This window comes from Haliotis cracherodii, unplaced genomic scaffold (genome assembly GCF_022045235.1).
Source record: "Haliotis cracherodii isolate W230 unplaced genomic scaffold, xgHalCrac1.p SCAF_11, whole genome shotgun sequence".
NCBI classification, from domain to species: domain Eukaryota; kingdom Metazoa; phylum Mollusca; class Gastropoda; order Lepetellida; family Haliotidae; genus Haliotis; species Haliotis cracherodii.
In genome coordinates this window covers 33,666,769-33,690,577 of record NW_027266266.1, presented here as the reverse complement: position 1 = coordinate 33,690,577, position 23,809 = coordinate 33,666,769, and the positions used below count along the sequence as shown (strand labels likewise).

Sequence of the window (23,809 nt, the reverse complement as noted above, 5' to 3'; positions counted from 1 at the left end):
AGTAGAGAAGTGTGAATGCTTCCATTGACATTGAATAATCTGATGTAGGCAGAACAACCATAGCCTGTAGTACTAGCATCTGAAAATATATGAAGCTGCCGAGAAGCAACTTTGCCAAAGAATGGAGGTTCCAGACATCTTCTTACTGTCAAACCATTGAGCAATTCCATATCCTGAAGCCATTCCAACCAACGGCACGTGTATTCAGGTCCGACATCCTCATCCCAGTCAAGAGATTTGTCCTTGCACAGATCTTGAAGTATCTTCTTTGCTGGCAGCAACACAGGGGATACAAGCCCAAGGGGGTCATATAGTGATGATACCATGGACAGAATTCCTCTTCTAGTGAATGGTTTTTCAGGCAGGTCCACCATATACTTAAAACTATCCGAGGCAATGTCCCATTGCATGCCCAGTGCTCTTCCCATTGGAACAACATCATAGCTAAGATCAACAGCTTGTATTTCCTTTGAACGGTGCTCTTGAGGAATTGTAAATAACACTGCTTTGCTGTTGCTTGTAAACTTTGTTTGATTGAAACCACCATCTGCACATGCCTGTCTCAGGTTTCTAATCAAATCAGTTGCTATTTCATCGTTTTCTACAGACTTCAAACAATCGTCCACGTAGAAGTTCCTTTCAATGGTTTGTGCAACGTTGTCATCATATTTGCCTCTTGCTTTACTTGCAGTACTTCTCAAAGCATAATTTGCAATCGTTGGAGAAGAAACGGTTCGAAAGGTTTGCGCTGTCATGCGGTACTCTTTCAGTTCATTGTGGACGTCACCATCAGGCCACCATAGAAAACGTAAATAGTCCTGATGCTTCTGAGGAACTTTCACCTGATGGAACATCGATTCCACATCTCCCATAAAAGCAACTTGATCTGATCAAAATCGAGTCAAAACACCGATGAGAGAGTTGGCTAAGTCCAGGCCTTGGAGAAGAACATCATTAATAGACAACCCATCAGATTTGGCACTGCAGTCAAAGATGACTCTTATTTTGTTAGGTTTTTGGGGATGATAAACTCCATGATGGGTTAGGTACCAAAGATGTCCAGGCTTACCAAGTAGCTCGTCTTCAGGAATTTCAGTTGCATATCCTTTAGCCAATATTGTGCTCATGAATTTCACATAATCTTTGTGGTAAGTATCATTCTTGATTTGAAGAGGTCCATTAATTGTCCACCCATGCTTGTACCTCACTGCAAAAGGTCCATTGCCTTGTGTGGGAATAACTTCCAGTGGTCGAAGAACGGCTGCTCAGTTAATTCCAATGAGAAGTCCGATATCAAGATCCGGTAGGTATCGTGGCAGCATATTCAAAACATCCTTAAGATGTGGAATTTTCATCAACAGTTCATGTTTAGGAATGTGATTGTGGTCAACAGGCATGGCTTCCTTACAAAATGTGCGTGGCAAACTTAGAGAATGGTTGTCAGCAAGGTCAGAGATAACAAGATCACATACTGCTTGCATACTGATAAAATCAGTTCCGTTCATCGTTTGCAACTTCAATGTTGTCGGGGTAGAACTGGCAGAGAGTTTGTCCTTAAGGTCTTCAGTAATGAAGCATCCTGTGCTGCCATTATCCAACACGGCATACGTTGTAACAACCTTGTCACTTCCTTTCTGTCTCACTTTAACCGGAAGAATAGGCTGCAGGATGGTGTAAGACACATTGGAACGTTGAGAACCACAGAATGTAGCACCTGTAGTTACCCGTTTTACAGAAGTGTCATCACCGATCTTCTCTTCTGTTGAGTCAGAGAGTTGCTGCCTCCTGATTGGCTGAAAGTTACTATCATGCAGAGCAGTTGGGTGACGCTTACTGCAATACTTACAAGTCCTCTTCTTCATGCAACCCTTGAATGTGTGATTCAAGCCATAGCAACTGAAGCACCTGCTGGTTTCTTTTATATATGCCCGCCTTTCATCTAAGGATTTCTGTAGAAATGTCTTACAGTCATCTAGGTCATGTGGTTGCTTACAGGAATAACATCGGACAGAACTGCGTTTAGTTGTGTCAGTAGTAACTTGAATTGCAAAAGTAGTTGAATGAGACTTGTTCTTTTCAGGATGCTTATCCTTACGATTAGTGTCTTCAGGTTTGTAAGAAAGAGCCTGCTTACCAAAGGTTGGTTCATTGGCAGATCTTGTGGCAAAGTCTATGAAATCAACCAGGTCCTTGAACACAATGTCCTTTCGTTTATCCATTCTCAGCTTGGTGACACGATCCCTCCACTTGGATTGGAGAAACAGTGGTAGCTTTTGAACAATGGACTGCATATTTGGGGCATGGTTAAGAACATTCATGTGAGATATGCTTTGCATTACATGATAGGATTTGCTGAGATGAACAGACAACTGTTTCAAGCCTTTATGATCATCATTCCTCAAATTAGGCCAAGAGCGAACTTTGTTCAGGTATGCAGAAGTAACTTTATATGGATCACCATACTCCTTACAAAGCATGTCTCTTGCAACTGTGTAACCAACAGAGGTATCCATGTGAATGCAACCAGAAATAAGTTCTTTTGGCTCACCGTGCAGTTGCTGGTCCAGGTAATACAATCTGTCTGCATCACTTGCTGTGTATGGGATGATCCGAGCATCAAATGCCATCAGAAATGCTGAAAACTCGGTAGGATCTCCACTGAACTTGGATAACTCTGGTTTGGGGAGAAACATAGCGTTGACCATCTGCTTCTGAGTTTCTACAACAACATTCCCAAACATTGAAGACTGACTAACAGGTGGGACAAAATATTCCTGTTGGTAATTACTTTGTTGATTCTGACCTGAAGGGACAAATACAGTTGCAGAAGGATTGAACACAGGACAACTTGACTGACTACAATGCCCAGACTCTGATACTGTTTGATCAACACTAACACTATTCACAGGTGGAAAATTGTTACCAGATTGAGGCAAAGGACTAGAGAAGAACGAAGTTTGCTTTGTCTCACCGTGCTCCATTTTGATATGTTTTACCTCTCCATTGGTTCGTTGACCTTCTATCTGAGCAAACACCTTTTCCCTGGCTGTTGACTTGGCGATCTGGATGTCTAATTGAAGTTCTTTCACCTTCATCTGCGCTTCGAACATGGACTTCTCTGCACGAAGCTCAGCAAGTTTTGCCATTTCATGAGTATGTAAAGATTTGATTGAAGAGCTACGTGATGATCTTGAATTCAGAGAATGCTTTGATGTATTAAATCTTACTGAACTGTTCTTTGATACAGAATCATCTTCAACTTCATTTGTCATTTTTTTTTCAACAAACTGAATCCAACTCACCATTGTGTCTCTAAAGTTCAGGAAAGAACAAAGTTTCTCTTCAGCTCTCTTCATGACACTAGTTTTCTCATCTTCCTCAAGTTCACTGCAAGAAATATCTACACATGTTCTGTAAGAGAAAAACAAATCATTAAATCTATCAAAACCAGTTTTGACCAAATGTAAATTGTCATAATTGTCCGTCAAACGATCAAGGTTCATTTTTCTTCTTTGTACAAGCTGAAAGAGCAGCAACAGTTTTAGCTGTCATTAAACGTAAATGTTCACTGATTCCCTTTTCTGTTAAAGTTCTCTGTTGACGTAAACGTCTACTATCATCATTCTCACCATCCAAAGGATTCTCACGGTGAAAGTTTTTCTCAACGTTCTGTCCATCAGGGACGTTACAAACATGAACACTGTCGTCTTGTGATGCCATTATCTCACATTAGCACAACAGAAGATCAAGATCACAATACTGGATCACGATATCAAATGTTCACACAAACTTCTTGGTTTACCAGTACAATCGTTGAACACTGCTGACCTTCCAATCTTCCAAGGATTGTTCTTATACAGTCAACACTGCTGGCCATCAACACTTGTACTGTTTACCTCTACAGTAGTTGAACACTGCTGGCCCTCCGCACACTCCATGAACATAACGGCGTAGTTAACGTTGATATGTTGCCTGCCTATCACACTCTGTAAATTTTTCTAAACAAATGTAGATGCAAGAACACGAAAACTCTGAAACGCTCGCATCACAGGGAATTTATTGTCAGTGTCATATCGTTAAACGTTTGACACTGAAAGTTTCGTTTGAACTGTTAACATTGAAATGATGCCTCCAGTGACGAAGTGACGAGGTTTACAATACAAAGTAAAAGAAATTTAGTTTGTGACATTTAGACCTTAACTTTCTATATAAACATGTTTGACATTTCTTAAAATGTATGCATTAATTTCACTTTTTCAACTTAAGAAGTACAATAGCATATAAATGCATTTACCTATCATCACAAAATGTCAGAAATACAAAAAGAAAACTTACATTTGTGCTCCAACATACTTTCATACAGACTGATCGGCAGGCAACATGGAGGATCACACAGCACATGTACATCTAATGCATGGGGATTGTGTGCTCACACCTGATCACATGACAGGAAGAAGTGAAACTGAGGCTTCAATATACATTTCAGATTATACAAAAAACTCATTGCTGAAACCTGGGTTTAAACTCACAACCAGCAACCTTACTGGAATTCAAGTCTACATCTTTATCCTCTGGACCACAGAGATGCATGAGAAATCCTGAACAAATTAACATCATAAACCTAATCAATAGAAAAAAACTTTCATCTTGGCATATTCACCTACTATGTCCTTGTCTGTATGGATCGGGTGGTCAGACTCTGTGACTTGGTAGATTGATTGCGTGTCATCATATCCCGACAGTGTGGAACGTTGCTCATTATATCAGTCACTATATTTTGTCTGGTGCAGACTGGATAATCTACAGGCCTCTGTCACATGGCTGGAATACTGTGGTGTCAAACAACACACAAGCAAATACTCCTACTGCTTCATTAGATAGGTGATGAATGCTTTTGAACATGAGATGAAATTATTCAGATTCAAATAAAATGTTCTGAAAGCCCTCGCTTTTCATGTTATTCAGCGTTTTGTTGTGGACTTCCCCGGTATGCATACTATATTTTGTCAAAGGGTTTGTTGTTGGAACTGTTATACGCTGTGTTCAGTCGTGACTTTGACTAGATTAGTAGCTGGCAAATGCTTTATGCTCAAATGTTTAGACCAAATAATCAGAAATATTATCAGCACAGATGTTGGTGATTTTTTTTAAGAATTCTCACTGAGCATTATGATTTTTTCCGCATGCTGATCAGAGGCCCATAGCATCGTGACATCATTGTCAACAACAGGTGTGGTCCATGCCAATTTGCTTGCTGCTGACTGCTCGTTATTCCTGTGAATATCCTACCTCCATAAATCTTGTGCAAGAAATAGTATCTTGCTTCCCAAAGGCTCTTGCTCATGTGCAAGGCAGGAAACCTGTGTGTGCTAGCAACAACATCTGAAACCTTTTCTGAGTTTTATCTTGCACATTTTGGTAGTTTGTCACACTGTTGTTAATCTTTGTCCTCAGTTAAAGTTTAATAGTCATTATTAGTGTCTTATTTACAGTTGAATAGTTCCGTTATCTGGTCATGTAAATAGTTAGAGGTGTATTGTGGGACAGAGATAGTGTTTCCTTCACCATCGAATGTGGGAAGTACATGATAGCTGGGGATTCACACACCACCTGCTGGGAGTACAGAAAGTAATTCCCACCCACCTCCCCAATATCTGCATCTTGGGTGCTGATTGTTGGACAGAGGTGGTGAGGATTCCCACCTTACGCATGCGCTAGAGCCTTTGGGCAGCAACATACCATTTTTGGGCAACTGATAACGGATAATTGACAGTAAAGAGGACTTCTGTTGAAAAGCTGAAGATTTTATAGTGTGAGGACAGCCAAAATACAGGATTAATAGCAGTGATAAAATAGGCCTGTAGTGTTTGTAGAATTATTAACAATGATAGTTATTGTTTGATATTTGCATGTTTTACACTTTGTACCATAAACATAAAATTTTCGATACATGCACAAACAAGATATGAAGAGATATATATCAGTTGCTTTACCTTGATCATACTAAAGAACTAAAAGTTGATGTTATGAATTAAGCATCTTCAAATAATAATAGAAATTATTGATTATATAATAATTTTAAAGTGTTGAAGCTGTAACAAGGTGTGATGATGTATCTGATTTATGTTCCAAATGAACACTCTGTGTGTTTAGTATGTTTGACAGACATGAAGACAGCACATCATCAGATTTTTGGCATAACTTTGAGCAAGTGAATGAGAGTTCTTAACCTTGTTACATCCTTATGATGTATTTCAGGAAGCAGCCATGGCTAAGTTGGCAGCATCAGAAGCTGCTACATTTGCTGCCCATCAGGTATGTTGTGTTACTTGCTCTTATTCACGTTATCACTGTCACTCACTGCACACATTGCATTTCACCTTTGTCACTGTTTGATCAATGGCCCAGGTAAAATGTTAGATGCTTGCCCATTTTTGCTCAGAAATACGTCCAGTGTTCAAGGTATTTTGTAGTATAGTAGTTCTTACTTATACTTTAATTACTATAATGACAAAAAAAAGTATCAGAGATTGGCGCACAGAATGCAAAGCACTGGGAGAAGCAGCAACTGTAGGTCATGGCTAAGATTGCCTAACAGTAACAATCCACAATATATATGCATAATAATGTATTCACAAATAATTCTACTGTGACATTGAAATGTGACATTAAATGAGGTATCAAATTTCCACTTGATGCCTCTAAGTTAATCCTTTTCACACTCTAAAGTCTATGACTATATCAACAGCCAACATATTGAGTCATAAAGAACTGATAACTTAGTACAAAATGTCGAGATGAACACTGATCATGCCTCATGTAACAAAAGCGAATTGGAAAATACACTGCTTGCGCGAGAAATGTATTCCCGAAAACAAAACCTGCTTGTCTATGGCATCCCTGACAGTAAACAACAAGGTATAGCATGTCAGAAACTTTCTCGGACATAGGGTTTACTTCCGCCTTGGATGTTGTAAACATTCACCGGCTGCCACACCACACCAGAAATGAACATACAAAAAACTCTCCTAAGCCTATAGTTGTGAAATTTGTCAATATGGCTGATAGACAGGATGTGTGGCAAGCTAGTTTCTCAAACTCGGCAATGTTGAGAGATAGAAAAATGTCCATCCGTACAGATCTACCTGTTGTTTTGAAAAAGTACAGGGGTAAGTTGTCGGAAAAGGCGTATATTCTCCGCACAGAACATAAAGTGCGGACCAGAATCTTCAAGAAAGGCATCGATGTGACCCTGGAGTACAGGAAGAACACTATATCTCCGTGGAAAGCTATTGGACTTGATGAAAATATCTATCTGACATGTGCGTGACATCTATGATCAGCTGACAGTCTCTGACTAAGTTGGTCATGACAAGAATGATTTGGTCCTGCTTCCTGGTGTCTGTATATATGTATCTGTTTTCATGAACGATTGAAGTTGTATTTCAACTTCAATCCTTATATTGTATAATTTTTACTTATCCTGCATTACTCCTTTATGCATATTACTGCTTGTTCTTGAGAGTGAAAAGCTGTGTGAAGGTCTTTGTTCCAACTAGCTGAGAGGCCAACACTATCACGCAGCTCCCACGTGACCAAAGGAAGTGACATCTCAATGCCTCCGGGGTCACCGATGTAAAGACTCTACTGCTTACACCCACAGCTTTCAGTCAGTATCTCCGTGTTTCACAGAAATGCAGAACACAGCAGGTCAGGAAACACCGGCCCAGGATGACTACCCCCCAGTCCTCAACTGCTACCTTGATGTCAGACCCCACGGTTGCAGCCTCGACTCAGAGCACTCTGACGACCATTACAGTGTCTATCTTTACGGCTTCGGCCACCTTGACACCCGACGTGGCGCTCACTTACCAAACAGCCTCTGTACTATCTTCCGGACAGAGTCTCTGCAGACGCCACTTCAAGCGCCCTTACAGACGGCACCTATCTATCCAACAGCGCCTATACAGAAGCCCGCGCCTCTGCCTGGCCTCGTCGGTCGATTATACAGACGCCATCTACCTCTCGTTACTCTGTGGACTCGGTTTCCCCAAGGACATCTTCACGTTGGAGTGACAGCAAATCTTATCTTCAGGGTCATCAATCTTGGAGCCGCTCGCCAGTTCACAGAAGCTCCGGTGGCTATCGGTCCGACTCCTCGGAGGGCACCTTCATCCGCTTTTATGACGACACACCCACGGATGGCAAGTCCAACCTGGGTTTAGACCAAGTCCCAGACTGGCTGGTAGACAGATTGGAGGCAAGACGAGATGACTACCCAGTCCACTCTCTTCAAGTCGCAGACCGCACTCATACCCTAGGTGAGGATCTGCACCACATGACTTAATCGAACTGCTCCATCTCAGTTCGAGTTTCAGACAGTAAACTCGCCTATGTGGAAACCGAGATTCCCCACACCCTCAAACCTCTTTCACTGATAGTGTTGTCCTCCATGGCTATACTGCAGGACTTATTGGAGGATAAACCCTATAGGATTGACCACCTAACAACTGTCGTATCCTACCTCCAACAACAAGTGGGACATATGTGCTCTCATATGCACGCTGCTCTGATGGAGCTCACAGCCAATAGACGCCTAGGGTACCTGATTTTAACCAGATTTTAAGAGAAACCTTCTGCATCAACCTTGGTCTCCCTCTGAACTCTTTAATGGACAGATATCCAAGACACACTCCCGGGTCTCAGCCTTAACCGGAGATGAGATGGCTCTCAAGGCCCTGGCCAAGGTGTCACAGCCAGCCTTTGCTAAGGCGTCCCAGTCTGGCTCTTACCAGCCACAATGCAACACCCTCCAGACTCGGGGGCGGGGCTCCACCTCAACCTCTCGGGGCAGAGGCAGAGGAAAAGAAAGTCCTCTGGCGCATACCAGTCCAAGGGAGGTAACGCCGACTGCAGGAACTTCAAGTGAATCGCCAGACAGGCACGACTGGGACCTCCCACCTCCAGCCGTCCAACTTGTTGACACTCCAGTAGGTGGGAGACTGGATCGATTCTGTCAAAATTGGGAGATCCTGGGGGACCCATATGTCACCAACGTCATCCGACAACAGTACAAGCTGATGCTTATGGACGACCCACCACTCACTTCGTCCCCCATAGTGGATACATACCCCCCTACTCAGCAGCAGCTACTGAGCCAGAACATCACGTCACTGGTAGACAAGAAAGATATAGAGGTTATACACGCCCCAGACATAACACCGAGCTTCTATTCACATGTCTTCCTGGTCCCCAAGAAGGACTCGGACAAACAGGATGATCCACAACCTCGCCGCTTTCAACAAAGGCTACCTGGCACATCCACCTTATTTCAGGATGACCACGCTCAGGCTACTGCGATCCCAGATCCAGGTACAGGATGTGCTCATCAGCCTGGATATTGAGGATGCCTATCCTCCTGCAGCAGACATTCTGATTGTTTCACCTGGCAGATCATCTGGAGATTCAGTTCCAGGTCAAACACATTCTGGGCTGCCGAAACATCCTAGCAATGCATTATCTCAGCCAGGCAAAGTCGCTCCCACAGAATGGAAGCTTTACCCAGACGCCTTTGATCTACCCTCACAGCAGACAGCCACAGTAGTATAGGTAATGGGGGTTCTGGACCACTTCCACTGGAGCCAGATTTATATACCTATACTGCCACTACAGATGGAATTTTTTATGCAAAAAATAATGATGCAATTCAACGATAGTCATAAGATTAAGTTAAATTGGCTCTAGCTCACCACTGATGATGAAACTAAACTAAACTGTAATGAAAATATTCTCTATTATTTTTATTTATACGTATACCATTATTTCTAACGAATTGATATTCAACATTTTTACTAAGTTCTTCGTTCATTTTACTAGGAGACCAGACTATATACTCTTCTTGGTAATTGAAAAGAAACACTTGATGACCGTATTTGGTTGGTTTGACATCACTGATATAATATATACCTTGTGGTAATTCTCTCCATTGTATAATTTTGTCCTTCAGCATAAATTCCATTATTATATACTTATGTAAGCATTCGTCTAAATGTGATCTAATGATAGTAAGCAATCTATTTTTAATCTCCAACCAGTTCTTTGGTTTTGGCACGGAATAATTGACGCGCTTGTTGCCTCCCCTGTTCTATGTACTTTTTTTTCTCGTCTTCGCTAATACCACTTATCTTACGAGAATTTGACCGAATCTCCTGCTTCATTGCATTGTATTTGGTGAGTTCCGACAACACTAAACGAAACTCCTCCTCGGATATCTTACAATCAGCCATTGCTGTCGAAATATGATCCTCAACGCTGTTCAACTTTGCTTCGGCGAGTATCCTAATATTATCGTGTTTTAATGCTTTCTTTTGTAACCTACGAGAAATGAATTTTATCACAATTCCTGCCATTCCTGAGACTCCAGCGGCTATTTCCATGCCAAGTACGTTAGGCGCGGCGATTATAGTTGATAATAAACCTACACCGGCTACACCGAGTCCCATGCCAGCTGTCACAAGTGCAGTGTCAACTCCGTCGAGAGCATTCACGGCTCTGCGATACTTTTTATACAATCCAAGTCTCAACTCCCTCTCCTCTATTCGATGTTTTATGTCGCTCATTTGATGTAATCTAAATCCATCAGCAGTATCCATCTTTTCAGATGCCTCATTGAGCGCCGGATATAAACTCATAGTGTATATTATGGTCATACAATAGTCTTTAATTGGTCTTGCTTAAATGTTTTGAGAGTATACATCAACCTTATCAAATTAATATTATACGGCATGAATATCTTAGTAAGAGAAATACTACCACTTTTAATAATTTGAACCCCCTCAAGGGTTGCAACGGTTGATCCTCCAATATGAATATTACTGCAACGTTGACGTTGATGTTTCTTTAGCCATTTAATCGATAGGCCTGGTAATATTTCAAAGGCATTTTCTGGTCCATCTCCAAACAAGACTTCAATAATAAGCTTAGAAATATTAGGTATTGCACTCAAGTTCAGTTTAATATCATTGAATTCTGTAACCAAATTTAAACTAACATTTTTTACTGCAGGACGACTATATAACATGTGACCTGGGTTTTCTGGCAGGGGGGTGACTAACACACTTTTTCCTTTTGATGGGATATAAGCCGCTGGTACGATACCACTATTTATTATCTTAGTTAAATTATGTGTTTTACCCATCATCACATACGGTGGGGTAATGACGATATTTAGTAGCCACTCGATGTTTGCTTCGACCATAGTCCATTTATTATCACCGTTGAGAATAAGATTGTACAAAGTGTTTTTATGGAGTCCACTAACGTCGACATGGCTTAAATCTTCTAGATTACCTGTGAATGTAACTTCTTTCCGCTTGTATACATTATCTTGTAAGTGTAAAGCGTATAACTTGCCATCGATACCGGATTTACCAAATACTTCTGTGTCTCAGAGATCGGAAAGCGCAATTGTATTACATTGTCTGAGCGTTCCAGGGCCTGATGAATCAACCGTTATTTATGATATGGAGTGTTACACTCAAGTATCCTATATGTGCAGGTTGGTGTTTTACATCTAATACAGACATTTTGAGGTCTGAAATAATACCACGCTTTAATTTTGTATATTGTAATGATGAGAAAGAGTCCGTTCTACCGCTATTGTATTTTTCATCTTTGACTGGAATAGATCGCAGTAGAGTTGAAGGACTTTCGAGTTGAATATTATCCGTTGTACTGGTCTGATCAAGATGGATGCACAACTCTTTATAGGAACTAAATCGGGTAATTTAACTCCTTGCACTATTTCGTTGGGGTTTAATACTTTACCTCCTCCGCGTGCAACTTCTAAGTATGGGAGAAGAATTATAGTCTTTTCTCCAGCACTAAAAATCAACATTCCATTCGACTCATTTTGTGTGAGACTAACTCCCGAAGGCTTAAACATTTCTTCATTGAGTGAGCATACGCTGTAATACCCATCAGGTATAATGGTTTGTTGTTTATTTATTAAGAACTCATTATTGCTTCTCGCAGCACTTATGTTGGTCCACTGTGGGTAATACGTTACATCACATAGAGCTACTTCGAGTTGTCCATCCGAGTTATCGATAGTATGAAGCAGTTCAATAGACTGACCATTTGTTATTCCTGGGAGTGTGACAAACACTATATCATAACTTAAATATGAAATCAATTTATGTTACTAATCAATCGATTATAGTAACTGCCTCTGGTGCTGAGTTTTTCGTTAAATTCCCTGATATCTTTGAAAAGTACAGGGTCATGGCAACTAGCGATAAAATGGTACACGATTGGTTTCACAATCCGATGCAATTTTGGCAGAATCAGTTAAACTTTGCCATATGGTGTGCCACAACGGGATGTGGTGTATCTCTTTATGCTCCAGGATTTGAACTGAATAAGTCTGTTGTAACATTTCACGTATACTATCAGATTAGACGTATACTTAAAGAAATTAGTGCTCCATTATCGCAGGATCGAGCATGGAATTCCACAAATAATCCGTACAATAGGTGGGCATTTGAACGTATTTGTCAGGAATTTAATGTTTCTACAAGTAAAGATTGGCGCATTAAAGGAGCAAACCATGGTCTAGGTGTTCCGTACGCTGGTACAAACTCTGATTTCCTGAAAAGTGGTCGGCTCTTTCCGAGCTTTGCTCTCTCGAGTAACGTGTGGAGAGATGATCGTATGAACTTTAAGGGTGGTGTTGCTTTCACCATCAAAAAGGTTGTACAAATGAACGATACCGCGAAAGCTTGGAATGAATTCCTAAATGATAAAACAGAAAATAATTTTACTAACCCAGGATTTGAAAGAGTTAATGAATCAATAAGAACTTATGTATGGGCAATTCTTGGTGCACAATCGCAAACACGAACGTGCATTATTGGTTCTGGGCCGGCACTTGATGCACAAAAACAGTTTGTCACAAATGTTGAGGATGCTATTAATTCACCAGCTGACATACCATCTTCTATAAAACGTTATCAAGATGTATTACAGTATGCTCAATCCAAACTACGTTTATGCGCCGGGACTATACATGTCTCCTAGTAATATGGAACTTAAGATCGGTCAAGTGATAGGTTATAATAAAAAAATTGTTATTGCTACCGATCAACAAAATACAGGTATAATTTCAGATATTAATGTCAAATTAATAATGCAAACAAACTCAGGCGAAACGGAAATATTCAAGCCACAGTTATCTACTCACATGTCCACTAACACACAACCACAAGTGCCACCGCATATTGGAGCTAAAAATCAACAACATATTGATGAAAAAACAGCGCTTGTAGTGGGTGGAGTTTTGACTAAGCCAAGTGGTGGTCTTAGCTAATAAATTCAAGAGCCAGGAAACTATACTCCCTATTATACCGGGAAGTGCAGACGCGGCTTTCCCAGCGAACTTTCCCAGTGTTGAACCTAATGCTTTTAAATGCTTTTTTATCCACTCTTTTATACCACCCCTATCACTAGGCGGTGTGGGAGGTGTGGGTGGTCTGCTGCCAACGGTTAACGCGAGAGTCAAAGTCGATATAATCAATCCCAATGCGGTTAAAATACTGGCAACGGTTATTCCCTGTTCTCTGAACAATGTTTTAATTTTATCGGTTAGTGTAGTGTCATCGTTGAGGACTTCATCGATAGTTTCTCGAATTTGACTGATTTGTGAACGAAGTGCCTTTCTATTACTGGAAGCAGCCTCGAGGCGGGCCGATCTTTCGTCTTCTAAGTTACGCAATCTTTCTGCAACATGACGTCTACTGAATTCATCACCCGCCTGTTCAAGTTTTGTTTTCTCATAAGCTACTGTAAACAGGGAATTTTTTGCGACCTTTTTATTATTGCGAGTTTTGCGAACGAGACTCAATCGCAAAAATTAAAAACGCAAAAATAAGTATAAATAATACATACATACTTTATTCATTGCAACACGTCATCAAATGTTGAAATCATCAACCAAAACCACAAGTTACTCAATAAGTTAAAAACACAAATGAATGCAGAATGGTCACACAATACATCACAAATGACAGTGTAAGCAGACCAATTAGTGTCACTGTTACCCCTTGCAATCTCTTCCGGTCAACTTTCCGGCCAACTCAGATTAACTAGCTTCGGAGAGAAGCTGTCTATTGTTTGGTAATCTCACAAAAATATCTCGTCGCAGTATTGTCTTTGGTGTGGTATTCGCAATATTTTAACGGCGCAGAAATATAGCTGTTTACAGTATATGCTTGTCAATTTGAGATAGCTTAGCTATATTATTGATGAGTTCTCCCCGCATTGTTCGCATTGCCTTGTCAAGACCTCGTAATTCCCTAATACTGAACTCCGAGGATGTGACCTGTAACATGGAATTATCGTAGTAGGTATCCAAGATTTCTCCGAGTCCGTGCGAGGCCACCTTCAAGCTTTCTTACAAATTATCTATGTTACCGAGTTCAGTACGCACAGTCCGAAGAACCTTAGTAGCCTTCGCGGAAAGTTTTGCTCCTCGTGAGTAGTCTACAAAACCTAATTCATCACGAACAGTGCTGATGCCGTGTTTAGCGGCTATCGTAGGCAAGGCTAGGGGCTTACGAGTACGAGAATTCATAAGATCAATATCCGGAGCGCCGCGCAGTCGCAATATTACTTTACTATCTATCGTAAACTTTGAATAGTCACGAACAATAGGACTAACATCTGTAAAGGTATCATAATAATCATTAACGGTTGATTGTAAAAGTTCATCGTTAAGATTCATGCCACCAAAGCTGGTTTCATCATTAAGATTCATGACACGAAAGCTGGTTTCATCAGTACCCTCTTCGATTGTACTAGGGTTATCAAAATCATCTAGATTAAAATCATCCATTTTTATATTAAACATAAGGTTACATAATTTCAATATAACAATGTCTTCGTAAGTTAAACCCACAACGTAGACTTTGAGATCCATTGAGGGTCAAAGCAATTCGTCAGTCTGTAACTATAACTAATAACCCGAGTACGATTGATCAGAATCAAACGCTTGTTACATGGATCTCTGGAGAACGGATAAAGAGCAGGAACGCTTACAGTACCAAGGTATTTGTAATCGGAAGACATTGAAACTGCGTGTGGGTGCTGAAAATGGTGATAATACCGTCGTAAAAGATCTGGCTGTTGCCAAGGCATTAGGTAACTGATTCTATATTCCGCTAGACTTTGAATAACTAGATTCCCACATGCCCTTTTATCAAGCATCCCTAGGCGACAGGTAAGAATACGAAATCAATTTTAATGACTACGGCAGAGTAATCAGGGCTGCTGAAGATGCTAGCTATTCCATTGACAATATCTCGCTGGAGTATGATATGATAACAGATCCCCAATTACCCAGACAAATTCGTAACCAGGAAGTTTAGCCATTTTGTACGATCGCGTGCTTCGACATCGAAAGATCACGAGGAACAAAAAAGATATGACGTGGAATATCAATCTAAACATCCCCACAAGATCGTTGAAGGGTATTTTAATGTTGTTCGAGGACCCCTCCGATGCAATTAAAAGAAATACCGAGAAGTTCTACAATCCCAAGATTACAAAAGTAGAATTGACTATCGAGGGCGTTCCTAATCAACTATATAGTCAAGGAATGCTAGCGTATCAACAGTGGGATGAGATTTAAAAAACTCCCTTCTATAAAACGAAGCCCAGAAGCTAATGCAGTTGTGAAAGATCTGTCTCTCGGGGGTGTATCGATGGGTGAATACCTCACCACGAAGTACGCGCTATGGCTCGAGATGCAAACAACGGACGATGACCAACTACACGGCAGTTGGAGGAGAATAGAAAATGCCAGTGAGGGTGTCAGTATACAGATAACTAAGCTGGTAAATTAAACATATATTTGTACGTGATTATGGATGCGCAACTTAATATACAGAATGGACGATTCGTGCAAGCAATCTATTAATAATCTTTTACCTAAAGAACGGCACTGTGCTATCATATGCGGGCAAACGGGTTGTGGAAAAACAGCATTTATTCTAGATATTTTACAAAGTCATTATCAGGACGTTTTCGATCATATTATTATTCTGTGCCCGACTATAAGCGTTAATAAAACATACCTATCGAGAGATTGGGTAATGAATGACGATGGGGTACACAGAGTTTATCCGGGCGATCGTTTACAAGACTGTTTACGAGTATGTCACGATAAATACAAAGGAGAATCAACCCTTTTCATAATAGACAACTGCAGCGCGAGTAAAGAACTCACCAAAAAGAAAGATATGCTTTCGTATTTAGCATTCTTCGGACGGCATACTCAGCATAGCGTTTGGGTACTTACTCAAAAATACAACTCTGTCCTGAAAGATCTCAGAGAGCAGACCAAATGGGTAGCCCTGTTTCATTGCAAAGACCAAGATTCATTCGAGGAATGTCTACGCGAAAATGATGTTATTTATACCAAGCTCGAACGAGATAAAGTCAGAAAACTGTAAGCAGCAATGAAGCACTGTAAACTCGTATTAAAAACCGATCAACCAGCTGCTTATGCAATTGCTTAGCAAATTATGGTAAAATTATAGCAAATATAGCAACTGCTACACAAAATTATAGCAAATATAGCAACTGCTAAGCAAAAATATGGCAAAATTATAGCAAATGTGGCAAAATGTGGCAAAATTATAGCAAAATGTGGCAAAATTATAGCAAAAATACGATAAATTGAACATTAGCGGTTAATATGACATAGTGTGGTTTGAAATCCTCATTCTTTCACAACAGTTTATTATTACGGGATGTATTGGATATGTCATATTATATTATGTTAGACTTAAATATCTCCTTAGGTATTACATTATGGAATGCGATGAACTCATCGAACAAATGCTCAAAGAATCTGATCAACATGCAGAAGTAGTCAGAGATAAATCTTTAGATAAACATAGAGAAAGACTCACCGCTTTGGTAGCCGGTGGAAAATATTCCCAATATTTGGGGGAAAATTATACCATCGAAAAAATTGATAACATGACCAATGAAGAAATTAAAAAAACTGTATGCGCGTTACGAGTCTAGACTGGGAGCTACCATGACTAAAACGATAGGGTCGTCTATATTACAACTATACACAGTCGTAGCTAGTACGTTTCTCCCTATCCCAGCAGAACATCGCATTGTAGAGAAAGACCCATTCATCGAACACGCTATAAGCTCAGTGAGCTGTGAGTTTTATCATAGATATGGAATGTTCTTAGCTCAACTCACCACAGCTTTAATAATGGCTAGGTATTGTCAATTTAAACATACGTGCCCACTTAATAATAATGGAGACTCAAGTGACACAACAGATTGCGGAAACACAACAGTTTGTGAACGAGGAAATATCCCCGATTGCAACACAAACACAACAGATAGTGAATGCGGAAACACAAAAACAAGCCAGAGTGATGAGGAAGAACCCCCAAAAATCGGGTCTGGTAGGATAGGGGGGCTTGCGATGAAAGCGAAACTAATGAATAATTCAAATATTGATCCGATTAAAACTTGGACACTAGTAGGACTTGTTGCTATAGCGGCTGTATGGTTGTTTTATAAGACCGGAGAAGAGAAAACATCACCCCCGATGTCACAACAACAAGTTCAATTGGAGGTTAGCCTTCATATAATACTATAAGAAGCATGACTACTCCAGTTACAGACGGTAAAATGTTGGTAAACGCAACGTATCATTCAGCGGTGGTTAGCGGCTTGGCCATTGGCTATGCCCATATGGCTAAAATGATTACTAAAGCCACACCACCCAAGCTAGATTTTAATGGTTATAATATAGGTATGATGATTCTTCATATCAGATTGGCAATGGCAACAAAAGATATGCTCATCAAACAAGGGCTTATCCCGGAAGATATAATGAAGTAATTGAACATTTGAATATAAAATATTCATATAATATGGCATCAATTGTGATGATGATTGGTGGAGCTATTGTTAATGCTCTAGCTTTTTCGGGGAGTAATTATTTATTTTCTACTTTGAGGAAATCAAATGCTAAAGAAGTTGAAGAGGAGCGTAAACGACATAATAAAGCATTAGAACAACTTGAAGCAGCCCAGTCACAATGGACCAGACGTAGAATGGAGAGATTAGATTTTATTCATGAAGAACTGCGCAGGGAGGGACATTCTATTCAAACGTTTAAGGATGTTGAATCTGCCATGCACGAATACTTCCTCGTTTATGGGAAAAAACTTGACCCAATACCGAGACCAACAATAAGTCAGTTTTATACACCGTCAGAGGAACCAAAAGACCGAGAGATCATATTTATCATGTTTGGGTTGACTGCTGTATCGATTTTAGGTTACACAATAACTACACATAAACCATGACCTAGTTAGGGCGGGCGAGCGAGTCAGAGTGACTGCTAATCAATAAATAGCCATGTCTCAGCAGTGGAGATGTGATTTGCATTTAGACAAATGATATGATAGATGTATAACCATGAATCTGTGCAGATTTACACTCATGGGGAAGCAGACTTAATGTAACTGACGTTCTGTTGGTATTTACTGTGGTATACACTCTTATTACATCAGGCGGGGAAATATAAACTATACATGTTCTGTATGTGGGATAGGGGTCAAAGGTCGTTATTGTTTATGTAAGAAACACGGTGCTGATAGGGTCAGGAACCAGATTATTTACGCTAGGAAGAGAGATTACATCAATGAGAGGAATAGGTTGGGGAGAATACGTATTTAGATATATGAAAAACAACCAATTAGACAAATGAATCATTTTGCATATACCATTAAACCACTACGGTTTTTGTGAGAGAGCTGAAGGCTTTAGCAAAACAACGTGGTCTGCATGGATATTCTCGAATGAGAAAAGCTGAATTGATCAATTTACTCGGTTTGGAATACAACAAACCCCAGACTGTTAGAGAACTCAAAGCTCAAGCAAAAAACAGTGGGCTGAGAGGTTATTCTTGAATGAGAAAAGCTGAATTGATCGCTTTACTAGATAATGATAATAAACAACAAGATGATGTTGAGAAAAAACAATAAGAATTAAAATTTGTACCCACATCCGCCGGCGTTGGTAAATATCTAAGAGGTTGGAAGATGGATATTAATTCCAACATGGATGTTAATGATGTTAAGCCCATCATATCGAGCAAAATTAATGAGGAGTTAGATGATTTACATAGTATAAAATACCAGCTGACGATTAAAATGTTATTGAGTAAAAGTAGCACAGACGATAGCACCGAATATACCAAACCATACTTCCGTAGCAATCAAGAAGTTATATCCAAATCCGATACTATAAACGCATCATTAGATACATCAATTCAGAGGATACAGGAAACTTTAGAACGTTAGACTAATAGAGGTTCGGGTTGGGGTGTGGATAAAATCGATAGTTTATATTTAGATATAGCAAATTATATGCCCTTCAAAGGTGGATCTTATACAGATTAACCCCCTTATTATAAGAAGAAAAAAGCCATAATTAATGTAAAAAATAAATTTGATGACTGTTTAAGAATGATGATAAGATCTGCATTGTTCCCCGTAGACAATCATCCGGATAGACCTTCGAGCTATCCACAAAACAATGGACTCAACTTCGATGGTATAGACGAACCTACACCAATATCACAAATTGATCAGGTGGAAAAGCAAAATAATTTAGCTATAAATGTTTTCGGACATTCTTCTAAAGGAATTGTTGTACACAGGATAAGCTCCTCTCCAGAACATATTCCCAGAATAAATTCATTTCTGATCGAAAAAGATGATAAATATCATTATACATGGATAAAGAGTTTAAGCAGGCTATTATATGATCGAACAACCCATAAAGAAAAGAAATATTTCTGCGAAAGATGCCTTCATGGGTACAGCAGACAAGATCTATTAGAAGAGCATAAAGAAGACTGCAGAGGTGTTGGACAGAGTGCTATCAGGATCGATATGCCTAAAGAGGGGAAAAATATATTAAAATTTGAACATTATTGTAATCAAATGCCAGTACCATACGTAATATACGCTTACTTCGAAGCGCTTATCAAACCCATAGAAAATAATCAAGATAATAATCAAGATAGTTGTTTTACGTACAAAATCAAGAACATATTCCTTGTGGGTTTGAATATATAGTTGTAAGGTATGATGGGAAAACAAACCCGCCCGTGATTTACAGAGGTCCCGATGCAGCGGGAAAGTTCCTAGAATATCTACAAAATGAAGAGAGAATAATCAGGGAAAATTTATCGTGTAAGAAACCCATGTGTATGACGAGGGATAATTGGAGGGCCTTTAAGAAGTCAACGAGTTGTCATGTTTGTAATAAATAAATGGGGATTCGGTAAGAGATCATTGCCACGTCACTGGTAATTATCGGGGAACCGCACATAACGAGTGTAACTTGAAACTAAAAATGAATTCTCAAACAATACCCATCTCCGTAGTGTTTCATAACCTTAGGGGATATGATTCTCATCTCATCATGCAAGCTATCTCAAAGACTGACAGAGGCTTTACATGTATTCCTAACAATATGGAAAAATACATATCATTCTCGTTGACTAAAACTATACATTATACGGACAAGGATGGGAAAGCCAGAATAAAGCAAAGTAATGGGATTAGATTCATAGACTCTGTACAGTTTCTGTTATCTTCCCTGGACAATTTAGCTAATGCGAACAATCCCGATGACTTTGCGATAACAAATCAATATACCGATCAGATAACGCGTCATTTGTTGCTGAGAAAAGGTGTATATCCTTACGAATATATGGATGATTGGTCTAGATTCAACGAAACTAAATTACCACCCCTTGAATCATTCTATAGTAACTTAACTGAATCTACCGTATTTTCTTGAGTATAGTGCGCACCCATGTATAATGCGCACCCCCCTCTAGCGGGTTCAATATTTTGGAAAAAAAAGAAATTTGAATGTTATGCGCAGAAAAAATTTACACCGTACCCTTTCAGCGAAGTCCGGCAAACGAACAGGTGCTGAGAAACTTCGTCAGTACAAATTCGAAATTTGAGATAAAAAATCACCAGACATGTTTATTTACCGTTTAAATAGTATTTATTGTTGTGCTAGGCATTGTTTTATATCTAGGGATTAAGATTACCTTGTGTATTTTCTCGTAAACTAAGCCGGAAACAGCAATCAGCTGTACACACATTTTCTTGGAATCGACCGGTGATTCGGTCAAGACACACCCAATGATATAACTTTATACGATTTTTAATGCAAGGATCGGCAACAATTGTATCTGAAACTATTTTATTTATCAGTAATAATATATTCCATTATTTTCTTAATTATATGCAGCCTTTACTAAACATATTTAAAATAATAATAACCCTAAGCGAAGCAGCTGATCGCTATTCCCGGGTATTATTTTTTACATGGAACATGTCTGACCAGTCACCGTCAAGGCTCACGCGCACGTGAGCACGTGAGCGCAAGAATTTCATGTTGACATAGAATCGTCAAACAAAAACAAATATGACTTTTAACGAGTCAAAGTATGTCATTTATGATATATGTATCCATTCTCTGTCAACTAAAGTTCGTTTCAAGGCGTCAATAGCGGTATTCTGACCGTGGTTGCTGTTAATAACGGTGAGTTGTGCGATCTTCCGATCGCTTCACACACGATTTCGCCGAAATTAATAAAAACAATATTATAAGGAGTTTTGAATAAAATTAATGAAGTAAGTTACAAACATAAGTCCAGAAATACAAAGAACACTTTTTATAGACAGACAGTGTAATTACATAATTATTTTGCGCACTTCAGTATGGATTTGTTGACATGGCATTTCCGGTGTTTCGTGCTCACGGTAATGTCTTTCCATGGGAGGAAAAAACATCCAAACTCATAATTTGTGTATAATGCGCATCCCCTTCTACACAGCTGTGTTTTTTCGAAAAAAAGTGCGCACTATACTCAAGAAAATACGGTAAAGTAACAGATGCTGATTATGAACACGCTCTGACGGTGTGGGATAAATTAGGTTGTAAGAATTTAGGCGATTATCACAATCTGTACTTAAAAACCGATGTTCTGTTACTCCCCGATATATTTGAGATATTTAGAAAGACATGTTTAAAACAATACGGTTTGGATCCTTCATGGTACTATTCCCCTCCCGGACTATCATGGGATGCATTGTTGAAGAAGACCGGCGTAGAACTAAAACTACTCACAGATTACGATATGCACTTGTTTATTGAGAAAGGATTAAGAGGTGGTATATCGATGGTAGCGAAAAGGTATTCTAAGGCTAATAATAAATTAGTGGAAGGATATGATCCGAGTAAACCCGACACGCACATATTATATCTCGACGCCAACAATTTGTACGGATGGGCTATGAGTCAACCTTTACCCACGGGTGGTTTTGAGTGGATCAAAGTGGATGATATCCCCTCAGATTCCGATAAAGGGTACATACTAGAAGTTGACCTGGAATATCCAGATTCGTTACATAAAGACCATAATAGTTATCCGCTAGCTCCTGAAAGATTAATGGTAAATAAAGATTGGATGTCGGAATATCAACACTCCTTGATGGGTAATACAAGGTTAGCGAACGTAGAAAAACTCATACCAAATTCCATGGATAAGACAAAATATATAGTTCACTACAGAAATTTCCAGTTATATCTAGCGTTAGGTATGAAACTAAAGAAGATACACAGACTTCTAAAGTTTGATCAAAGCCCTTGGATGGAGCCCTATATAAGGTTGAACACAGATTTAAGAAAGATAGCTACTAGCGATTTCGAAAAGAATCTATATAAGCTCATGAATAACTCAGTATTTGGTAAAACTATGGAGAATCTAAGGAAGCGTGTTGATGTTATATTAGTTAGATCTAATGAGGAAGAAAGACTCAGGAAACTTATAGCCAGTCCGGCTTTTAACAGAAGCAAGATATTCAATAACGACCTAGCCGCATTGCATATGCAGAAGAGTAATATAAAATTCAACAGACCGGTGTACGTTGGTATGAGTATTGTCGACTTGTCAAAACACTTAATGTATGACTTTTATTACAACGAACTTAAGAAGCAATACGGCGATAGATGCAAGGTGTTATATACCGACACAGATTCTTTGTTGATGGAAATACAAACTGAAGATGTGTATAAAGATATGGCAGAAAAAATAGATATGTACGACACGAGCGATTATCCAAAAGATAATCCACTGCACAGCGTAGTAAATAAAAAGGTATTAGGTAAGATGAAGGATGAATGTGCTGGGATTCCTATTGCAGAGTATGTCGGATTAAGACCTAAGATGTATTCTATAAGGAAGTCCGATAATGGAGAGATAAGAAAAGCTAAGGGTGTTAAAAAGTATGTGGTAAAAAAGCATATTACACACGAACAGTATAAAGAAGCATTATTCAACGGTAGAACGTTCAAACATGAAATGAACTCTCTAAGAAGTTACAATCATCGGTTATATGGATTAAGAATGAACAAGACATCATTATCCCCCTGTGATACAAACAGATGGATTGATAAGGATGGTGTAACTACCTATGCTTATGGTTATTTAGGGCGGTAATACTGTACCGTTGCGAACTATGAACAACTCTTCTCGTACAAATCCCCTGCCCGGTCCATCTTTATGATAATAAAGAATAGGCTCTCCTTCTTTCATAACCAATCGACTAATGTTATATGTCTTAAGGGACCATATGGGATCGGTTGCGCGACGTAGGCCTCCTTCGAGTTCACCGGGCTG

The 23,809-nt window shown here is 39.5% G+C and overlaps 1 protein-coding gene and 1 pseudogene across 1 annotated transcript in view; one reads left to right on the top strand and one right to left on the bottom strand.

Moving 5' to 3' along the window:
* LOC139455689 (short-chain specific acyl-CoA dehydrogenase, mitochondrial-like) overlaps nt 1-23,809 on the top strand; it is a 95,624-nt gene that overhangs the window by 64,587 nt on the left and 7,228 nt on the right. The window contains exon 11 of the mRNA XM_071237239.1: nt 6,259-6,315. Coding sequence (XP_071093340.1) covers nt 6,259-6,315 — 57 coding nt within the window. The remainder of the gene's footprint in view (nt 1-6,258; nt 6,316-23,809) is intronic.
* LOC139455976 (uncharacterized) lies at nt 891-2,291 on the bottom strand (annotated as a pseudogene).